This window comes from Sinocyclocheilus anshuiensis, unplaced genomic scaffold (genome assembly GCF_001515605.1).
Source record: "Sinocyclocheilus anshuiensis isolate Anshui unplaced genomic scaffold, SAMN03320099.WGS_v1.1 scaffold517, whole genome shotgun sequence".
NCBI classification, from domain to species: domain Eukaryota; kingdom Metazoa; phylum Chordata; class Actinopteri; order Cypriniformes; family Cyprinidae; genus Sinocyclocheilus; species Sinocyclocheilus anshuiensis.
In genome coordinates, this window is record NW_015536535.1 from 584,664 (window position 1) to 595,265 (window position 10,602).

General features: G+C 34.7%; 1 protein-coding gene across 3 annotated transcripts in view; it reads right to left on the reverse strand.

Moving 5' to 3' along the window:
* uso1 (USO1 vesicle transport factor) overlaps positions 1–10,269 on the reverse strand; it is a 27,190-nt gene extending 16,921 nt beyond the window's left edge. For 2 of the 3 annotated variants that reach the window (XM_016495113.1, XM_016495096.1), the window contains exons 1-11: positions 10,002–10,269; positions 9,517–9,603; positions 7,885–7,949; positions 7,717–7,793; positions 7,438–7,449; positions 6,181–6,281; positions 5,969–6,071; positions 2,872–2,927; positions 2,659–2,779; positions 2,381–2,559; positions 1,682–1,822 (exon numbers count right to left, since the gene is read on the reverse strand). In XM_016495113.1, the coding sequence (XP_016350599.1) occupies positions 1,682–1,822; positions 2,381–2,559; positions 2,659–2,779; positions 2,872–2,927; positions 5,969–6,071; positions 6,181–6,281; positions 7,438–7,449; positions 7,717–7,793; positions 7,885–7,949; positions 9,517–9,603; positions 10,002–10,067 (1,008 nt within the window). In that variant the 5' untranslated portion in view covers positions 10,068–10,269. The remainder of the gene's footprint in view (positions 1–1,681; positions 1,823–2,380; positions 2,560–2,658; positions 2,780–2,871; positions 2,928–5,968; positions 6,072–6,180; positions 6,282–7,437; positions 7,450–7,716; positions 7,794–7,884; positions 7,950–9,516; positions 9,604–10,001) is intronic. The other variant, XM_016495105.1, reaches the window with a different exon arrangement.
* Positions 10,270–10,602: the final 333 nt, after the last annotated feature.

A 10,602-nucleotide genomic window follows, 5' to 3' on the forward strand; every position in this document is an offset into this window, starting at 1 on the left:
TTACCCAGCTGTAAAATCAAAACTTTGTTTAATTACCATTATAACTAGCTATCTCACAATGTTTACATATGAATAAAAGCCTACATTAAAATCTGTCATATAAATTGGTCTTTTCATTAGAAAGTAGCCTACTGATTGCCACCATTGATGGACAAATTTTTTTTATAATATTAAAAATATATCTGTATGATAGTATATTCTGCAGTTCTTCCTTATGATACTTTTCAAAGTATCATATCGAAGTTAGAAATTCAAATATTGTGACAAAATTAATTTTGTAGGGTGCCGCAAATTTGTTAAAAGGTGCAGCGACTAAAGAAAGGTTGGGAAACACTAGTCTAAGCCATTGTATTCCTCTTATTCATTTTAATGTGTGTGTATGTCTTTAAATGTAAATGGCTCTGCCTCTCACGTGATCAATCACATGACAGAAATAAGGAACTAGACCAGTATAAAGAAAGCAGCATGTCAAACAATGAAGGTCATTGACCAAACCACTGCACTCGCTGGATTATATCGAGTTATTTCAGGATTTACCATTCCAGAATTTCACACATCTTGGATTATCACTTACTTTGGACTGTATATACACCGGTGGACACTTTTACCTTGGGACTTCAACACACTAGGATTAGGGTTGGGTACCGAATCCGATCGTTACAACTCTCATGTGATCCAAGATGCTCATGTCTTTTGTTCTTTGGTCGAAAAGAAATGTAGGTTTTCGAGGAAAACATTCCAGGATTTTTCTCCATATAGTGGACTTCAATGGGAGCCAACGGGTTGAGGGCCCAAATTACACTATCTACACGATCCCAGCCGAGGAATATGGATCTCATCTAGTGAAACATTTGGCCGTTTTCTAAAAATCGGTCATTTTCTAGCTCGCAAGGTCACGTGTGAACTAGGCGGAAGTACAGACCCAGTGTTTACAACGTTAAGTGAACGTGCAAAGAAAGTCAAACACCCTTTACAAAAAAAGGTAAACAATGATGTCGGATGATTTTGAAGTTGGAGGAGAAAATGAGATGGAGTTTTTCCACCCTACCCTACCTTTTAGAACTGCAGTGCACAGACGAAAAACTAAGTCCAAGCATTTGTGGTTAAAAAGTACATACATTTTTATTTCTTTTAGAAAATGACCAATCGTTTCGCTAGATGAGATCCTTATTCCTCTGCTGGGAATGTGTAGAGCTGAAGCTGCATTGAAACTTCAACCCGTTGGCTGCCACTAAGTCCACCATATGGAGAAAAATCCAGGAACGTTTTCCTCAAAAAACTTAATTTCTTTGTCACTAAAGAAAGAAAGACATGAACATCTTGGATGACAAAATTATCAGGACATTTTTATTCTGGATGTGAACTAATCCTTTAAGACTGAAACGGATGGATTTGGGCAGTTAAATTGAAAGTACTGTTCAAAACTCTCTACATGTGACTAAATATTATGGTAGGTGACCAAATAATGTCCACTGTTAGATTTCACTTGCCAGTGATTGAGATAGAGGCTAAAAATTTATCGCAGATATATTTTCGCTCGCCTACACTACACTCTGACTAAGCACTTGAGAGTTTCACTCTCTGTATTTTCAGTGCACTATTCCTATTGATATCAATAGAAGTGCAGCAGTAATCTGAAGCACTGTAAACTTTGAAAATAAGGTTCTGACAGCAATCTGACCTCTGTGAGGATGTCTGCAGGAACACCTGTGGCCATGAGGATGGTGCAGAGCTGCTGCAGGAGACCACACTGGAACATGGCTTTCTGACAGCTGGTTGTGGCCCCTGGAGAGTTCACTGGAGAAACCATCACTCGTACCAGCTACAGAGAGAAAACACAACTAGAGATTTTAACTCATTTTCACATAACAAAATAATGCTCACTGACTGTTGTTCCTATGCAACCTGGAATTTTTTTTGGAATATGAAAGAATCATTAGCTGGTATAGGTAAATAACTAGAAGAACAACAAAGTGCAGTAAACGCTTTAGCTATTTTGTGTTTAAAAAACACTGCATTTATGATTAAGCTAATGAATTAAAATAATATGATGACAAATAGGCTAACAGGTTGCAATATAAAGCAGCATAACAGACTGCTTTTATACAAGTCAAATAAATGTAAGCAAACGACACCGGATCAATCGTACATTCAAATTACCAATAGCCATGCCTGCTCTTATATTAAAATAAGGTGGGTAATATTGCAGGATCATCAATATAATAAAAATAAAAACACTAATAAATAATAACATTATTATTATTATTATGATAACTAGAACTTCTCAAGTAATCTTCATAAAAACTAAATTCACAGTAAATGTTAATTCCACAATAAATCTTAGTGTAACAACATATTAAATGGATTCTTCATATCAGACCTGTAGCATTAGATGGAGGTTGGTGACCTTCTGTGCCGACCACCCAGAGTTGTCATCCCCCACTTCAAACCACGGCTTCATCTTTTGGATATAGGAGCCTTCTTTAAAAAAATTCTGGTTGGAGCTATTGTTCTTCAGGAGGTTGAGCAACAATAAGAGACAGTCCTCCACCACAATACCTGTGAGGTGAAGATGTAGATTAATGAATAATCTGTGGCAATTCAGGGTGGAAACTCATTTTCTATTATAAAATTGAAAAGTGTCCATTAACTGTATACCTCCGTCACTTGAACCCTCCTCTGTGATAATTTCAAGAAGTCTCTCAAATGCATTTTCAAAAGCCACAATTTTCTGTATTGCAGTGTTGCCTTTGGTTAACTGCTGCAGCAGCAGGAGACCCTTAATGGGGAAAAAAGTAAAATGGTTTCATTTAACTTCAAAAAACACTTCCTCTATGAACATTCATGTTAATGTAGAGTAATAACACTTACATCATTACGGATAACTTCTCTGGAGTCAGCAAGTAGATCCATTAACCTGGACACTCCTATCGAGTGTGAAAACACAACATTAGAAACCAGATATCTAGAAAAGAATCCATATAGCTTTAAATAATGATAAAGAAGCAAAAGTCATCACAGATACTGACCTGTGAGAGTAAAATGAAAGAAATGAAAACGGGTGTGAGGAACTGAAATACAGTTCACGTAAGACTGGAAATATTTCTCCTCCAAATTTCAAGTGGCCAAAGCAATGGGTTGTGAATATCCCAACCGACTCAGTGGGTCTATACATTGTTTTAAAATGTTTTTGAAAAATGTTCACCAAGGCTGCAATCATTTGATCAAAAACAGTAAATCAGTAAAATTATGAAATGTTATTAAAATAAAATACTGTTTTCCATTATAATATTTTAAAATGTAATTTTTTCCTGTGATGACAAAGCTGTATTTTCAACAGTCACTACTCCAGTCTTCAGTGTCAACCATTTTAATATGTTGATTTGTTGTTTTCAGGATTCTTTGAAGAAGAGAAAGTTTTAAAAGAACAGTTTTCATTGTTATTTTGTAACAATGTACAAGTCTTTACTGTCAATTTTATACATCCTTGCTTAAAGGTGACATATCATGAAAATCTGACTTTTCCAGGTTTTAAGTGCTATAATCAGGTCTCCGGTGCATCTACCAACCAAGGAAACGTGAAAAAGATTAACCCAGTAACTTTGTTTTGTTAAGCCTTTTTCTGCAAGCGTCTGAGAAAACGAGCGCATCTGATTTCGCTCCCTTGGTGACGTGGCAAAGGGATCTCATTATAATATTACCTCCCCTTAATCTGTAAGTTTACACCCACGGTGCCATCATTTCATTTTGCAAGCGACAACGTTGTGCCAGTTCTAATGCCATGGTGACAGTTTGAGCAAAACATGCTACTGTTCTGTCTTTGGCTGCACAGACGAGCACAGAACACTATTTAGATTCCCAGCCTCAGAGGAGACAAGAGAGCAGTGCATTTATTGATTTATTTACTGTATACTGCTGCTGCCACACAGATCTAAAATAAACATGCAATTTATTTTGTAAAAAGGGGCATAATATGTCTCCTTTAATAAAAGTATTTATTTTGCTGCATATTAGCAAAGTCCCTTTCAAGGTCCGAGTGAACAAGTCTGTTCACTCGGCCACCATATTTGCAACGCCTCCGGGCAGCTCAAACAAGACCAAGTCCTATCTAAATGCATGGGGGAATCCTGAAATCTCAAAAACGGCTCACTGAACTCACGATTAAATTACATATTTCAAATCAGCAACAAAATCTGAAATGAACTGCCCCATGAATGTTGTTTCTTATGCTCAAATAGCTTTTAAAAAGCTTATTTTTCAGGTCCAGCCTCAGGTTTCTATGGGAACCGGAGCTTCTAACGGCCGCTGCAGTGACGCAATGACTTTACCAATCAACGATTGGCTCTTTCATTTAGAAGGCGGGACTATTCTGCCACATTGTGCGTTGCACTTTCTCCCATTCATAAGTATAGGAGTGAACCGTCTTTGTATTTCTATAGTCTTCGATATTAGTCTTTAACCACTAAACCTGTAGTCACCTCAAGCCACATATAAACAGCTTTTGTGGCTGCTTATATTTTTGGGAGTGGCATTTACTCAAGGATTAACTGAACAAAAGGGTGCTGGAGTTGTCACATTGTTCGCTTTAAGTATATATTGGTTGTTACATTGCAAGCAAGCAGTGCAATACCTAGCAAATCCAAAATCATTTCAAATGACCACTAATGCTTTGGTTTTAAAACTTCTTTAGGTATCAGGAGATGTTTTTTTTAAATGGTTAGTTCACCCAAAAATTAAAGTCAGCGGAGACCAGCGTATTCAGAAATAAAGTCAGTGAGAGTGAGTAAATGAAGATAAAATTATTATTTTTGGGTGAATTATCTCTTTAAGTACTAATTTTCAGGGTGCCAACGTGAACATGTGAAACTTATGTGAACAGCACCTGCACCATTGGCTTCTGAATCCTGACTTGCCACTGCATTAATGCACCCTATGTGGTGCCCTGCTTTTTGTTTTGTTTCTTGTGTTTTCTATTTACAGCCAAGTCCAGTTTGATTTTTTAATGAGAATATGTGGGCTATCATTCTTAATTGTGGTAGTCTATTGGATCACATTGGTTTGTCTGTCATAAACAGCATAGTCAGCAGCACTTCATTTTGTAGATATCTCAGCTGGTTTATATTCAGAGTTATAAAGCACATTAAGTTGGCTAAATAAATGTGTAAAATAATATATATATATATATATATATATATATACACACTCAAATACACATATATATTATCTCAGCTGGTTTATATTCAGAGTTATAAAGCACATTAAGTTGGCTAAATAAATGTGTAAAATAATATATATATATATATATATATATACACTCCAATTCAAACATATATATTTTTAAAATATTCATATTTTATTATGCTCATCAAGGCTGTATTTATTTAAACAAAATTACAATAAAAACAGTAAAACTGTGATATAGTGATAGACTGTGATAGACTGTAATATTATTACAGTTTAAAATAACTGTTTTCTATTTTTCATGACTCACATGATTCTTCAGAAATCTTTTTAATATCCTTATTTAGTGCTCAAGAAACATTTCTTACTATTATCCATGTTGGGCTTCACAAAGTATTTGTGAAAACAATGGTTGTTCTTTTTTTGACCAGGATTCTATGATGAATATACTTTATTTGAAGCAGAAATGTTGTAATATTATAAATGTGTTTACTGACAAAAAAATAAAAATAAAAAATACTGACAAACGTTGGAACGGTAATGTATTTTATATACACTGTATATGAAATGTGATAAAAAATTCACTGCACACAAGTCATTTATTATTAGAAAATTTCTTTCAAAAAGAAATTGTGTTCTATGATCACAAGAACTTTGCATGTAATTCTCAGTGTTTTCAAACAAAAGCAGACCACTAGTACCAGCAAATAGTTCTAAACAATCAGACACATTCATTTTGCAATGATGCTTTCCTAATTACAAGAGAAAAGGACATTTTTGGACTAACCCATTGGGCTGACCAGGATGATGCCTTGGACCGGAGCACACTGGCTTTTCAAAAGTGCAGTTAGGAGCTTAACACCTGGCCAGCGGACATGGAAGTCAAACTCCTTCCGCAGGCAAAAGAGTCAAACAACATCAGGAATATGTTAGGGTAATATGGAAAGCAACAAGACAACAAAAGTATAGTTAGCAGATGAAATATCAGTTCTAGCTTACCTCCAACAGTGTGAGGAGAAGTGTGATATTATCTGGTTCCTGGATGAACTTGTCAGTGAACTGAACTCCCAAATCCTCCTCCTGCTTTTGCTGATTCTCCTCTGAAAGAGAAAATGAGATGCAGAGAAACTTATTCTTTGGCATGTTTACTTTTCTTTGATTACTTTAACACTAAAAAATGCAGGGAGGGAAAAAAAAAAAAAAAAGAAGCAGATATGAAAACTAATACTAGGGAAAAGGAGATACAGTGTGCTGCTAAATATGATCAAACAAAATAGTTTTCAGTACATATGTTATCATCAAGACTTCAGATGGAAGAGCAGTGGAACATGTCTGCTGACAAGAAGTGTATTAATACAAAGAGAGATAGAAAAAAGCACATCAACCCACAGGTTAGTAAACTGGAAAAAATAAATAAACAAAACCACACACCAGTTAAAGCTTAATCTCTTCCACACAGAGAAAAATGTATAACACTAAATGCTATTGACATTAGGACAAAGCAAGGACAAGGACATAGCTTGGGAAGTGCCGTTTTCTTTCCTGTTTCCAATAGAAATTTGATTTTGGGGTCTTTATTAAAAGTAAACAACATAAAAAATTGCTAAATATACGGTTCCCTATATTTAGATGAAACCAGACTAAATCCAATTATTATTAAATGATTGCTAATTATTGTTAAATTATAATTGTTTATTAGTGGACAATGTTATTTATTTTATTCTTACAATTTAATTATCATTAAATTGGAAGTCCACTAACAACTAAACCATGTAATCAGTGCAGCAGCTCAATCTTTGATTGAACATAAGGCACAAATGTCTGCTACCAAATCTTAAGTTTTAATCTTAATGAATATATTGATCAAAAGAAATTGTAGGTTTTGGATCATTTTCTAATCTCCCAACCAGCAGCAGAAACTACTATTAAAAATACAAAATCTGCATATGACCTGTTTAAAAACATCTGGAAGTGTTGTAAATTAGATTTGAGTTGCCATTCATTTACACATCTTTTCATTTAGGCATCTAAACAACATTTTAGCACTTGGGAATGTTTTCAATTGAACGGTACATCTGTTAGAACCAGAAACCATTACACTGTTATATGTAAAATGCCTAAATGTTGCTGTTTTATGGAATTGGGAAACTGTGAAATTCCCCGAGTATCAAATGCATAGTGGAGGTATCCTACAGGGATTTCAAAGCATGGATGGGCTAGTGGTTAGACAGCATCATGCACAAAAAAGTGCTTTACCTTCAGAATCATCTGGTGGATTAAACATGGAAAGAAAAAGGAGGACGATCAGATATACAATATTTCCCTGCTCATCAAGCATAAACTGCAAGAGCGAGACCAGTAACAGACTGAAACAAGGTTTATGGACTGTAAGAACAATTTAAAGGAAAACAATTCATTTGGAATCAGAGAATAAGACTTGTATTAGCCCAAGATGCTTTATGGACACTGAAACAAATCAATTAAAATCCCAACATGACAATATCTGAACCAGACAAAATAAAGAATATAACATACCTGGTTCCTCCTCTTCGTCACTGCAAACAATGTTGTACAAAGTGTCCAAAGCGTAACCTAGGATTTCAGTGTCTGCCCTGTTTCAAATAATCACCAAAGACAACTCATACTATGAGGCAAATGTCTTTACAATGAATGTTTTATTTTTGACCAAAGTTTGAAACATACCGGTCAGTCTGCAGTATACGAACCAAATGGTCCATAGCCATTGTGCCAACCTCCATACGGTATTTCTGTAATCAATAAATCTCCTTGACACATGTTCTTATGTACATATTTCTGTCAATACAGAAATTTCTTTTCTGAGACAAAAGTGCTTTAGGAGGTGTAGGAGGAAGCATTTTACGGCAAAATAAATAAATAAATAAAAATCTCACATCGCCTTTAAGGCATGTTTGTGAAATATAAATCATTCTGTGAGATTTACGCAGCATGTACTGTAGTCCTTCCTTCAACTTTGTTATTCCATTTACTGTAATATCACCAATGCATTATGAGCGGTGCCCAATGTATATAGACTTATAAAACAGTTAACTATGGTCCTGACCAGTGTTGGGTAAGTTACTCTAAAAAAGTAATTAGTTACTAGTTACTAATTACTAATTACTTCTTCAACAGTGTAATTAGATTACTGTACAAATTACTCTCTCCAAAAAGTATTTAATGACTTATTACTAATTACTTTCTAAATCCTATATCAACCTGAACAAGTTAATGATACAAGGATAGACATGAAACGGTTCTTTTAATTCTTTCAATTAAATAATAGATTACATAAATGATTCACTATAGATTAGGGTCCAATTCTCACTATTAACTAACTATTAACTGATTTTTTTGCCTCAATATATACTCCTAATTACTGCTTATTAATACTTAGTAAAGTAGTTGTTAAGTTTAAGAATTGGCTAGGATTACGGATATAGAATAAGGTCTTACAGAATAAGACATTAATGTGTGCTTTTTAAATAATAATAAACAGCCAATATCACAGTAATATTCATGCTAATAACCATAACCAACTAGTTAATAGTGAGAATTGGACACTAAAGTGTTACCAATATTCTTATTAACTCAAAGGGTACATAAAAGCATGCATTTTAAGGTTAGACTTTAAATTTTGATGTTAAATCCACTATTGTATTGTATATAAATGTTCTACAGCCTATAAACAGTATTAAGTTCAATTACATAAGAAATATCTGTAATTAAATTACAGAAAAAAATAAGAGTAACCCCTTACTTTACTTTTTCAAGGGAAAAGTAATTAAATTACAGCAACTAATTACTTAGTAACAAGTTACACCCAACACTGGTCCCGACCTCTAATTGATTAAATACATAATTAAATTAAAACATTATTACAATTTAAAATGGCCATTTTCCATTTCAGTTTATCTTAAAATGCAATGAATTCCTGTGATGACAAAGTTGAATTTTTCAGAAGGCATTACCCCAGTCTTGTGCCACATGATCCTTCAGACTTCATTTTAGTATGCTGATTTGCTGCTCAATAAACATTTCTTCTAATTATCAATGTTGAAAACAGATGTGCTGCCTAATATTTTTGTTGAAACCATGATACATTTTATCAGCGGTCTTTGATGAATACAAAGTTCAAAATGACAGCATTTATTGGACAATCCTTACTTTGCTGTTCACCTTGCTGTTTAAAAGCATTTAATTTACTACCTTACTAAAACTTTTATCCAAACTTTTAAATGGCAGTGTACAAGTACAACACCCATATTACTACCTCAATTACTAACATCAACATGAAAAGCATTAATTGCTGGTCACCTTGGAAAGAGATTTGAGGGCACGGACAGCATCTCTTCGGTCCTCCAACAGGGTGGATGAAGCCACTCGGTCACACAATTTTTGGATCTGACAATGAACAGACAGACACAATCTTTTTTGTCAACAAGTTTGTGAATACCTTGTCATTGCATGGGATAAAGTGAAGTCAAATTATCCATACATAAAAAAACGACCACACACAACTATTAACACACCAAACAGCAAACATACAGTCTAACTGAACATATTGCATTCAAACTTACTTTACATCAAGGTAGCATAGACATAAACACTTCCTGATTTGAAAGTGTCATTTTGAAATCCTGATTCATAAGCTTTCGTATTTACACACACAACTGCTGATCTGTTTACCCTTATGTAATGTTTGTCATTGACTCGATAAGCAGGTGCTTTCAGTTGTTTATAAACTGCACTAATATTTATTTGTTCACACGTTTATTTGTTTATGCTGTAAATAAACTCACTGTTTCTGCTCCAGTCGGCTGTTGGCCTGTTGGATGCCTTCCCACTACTTCCCAGATGTAATTCATCCTGCTATGTGTCCGCTTTGGCTAGTATTTTAAACGTCGATGTTGAGACAGATTCAACGTCTGTTAAAGTAAAGAGAACTTCCAGGACAGGCAGACAGTAAATGTCATTAAAAATAGCAGCTGCCTGATGTTGATCTCTCAACACAACAGCACCCAGCCCGGAAGTGACTCGGACGCACATGCGCAGAGACGTGGCGATACGTGGCTGAACACAGCGTCAAAGACGGCCTTTTAAAGAGACAGTTACACATAAACACCATGGTGGGCAACTAAATTCTATACATTTATTAATTGACCAGCATATTTTCATGTGTAGTAGCTTAAAATAATAATAATAATAATAATAATAATTTAAATTAATAAAAAAACAAACAATTGCTTGTAGTAGGGCTGTCAAAATGGCTGAAAAACTAAATTCGAATTATATTCGAATTTAAAGGGGTACTGTACATTATTGTAGGTCCTCTATGCCCCACCTCTCTCAAACGCTGTTTTCTACAAACTCCCTCCTTCCGACAAGCTCAATCTGCTCTGA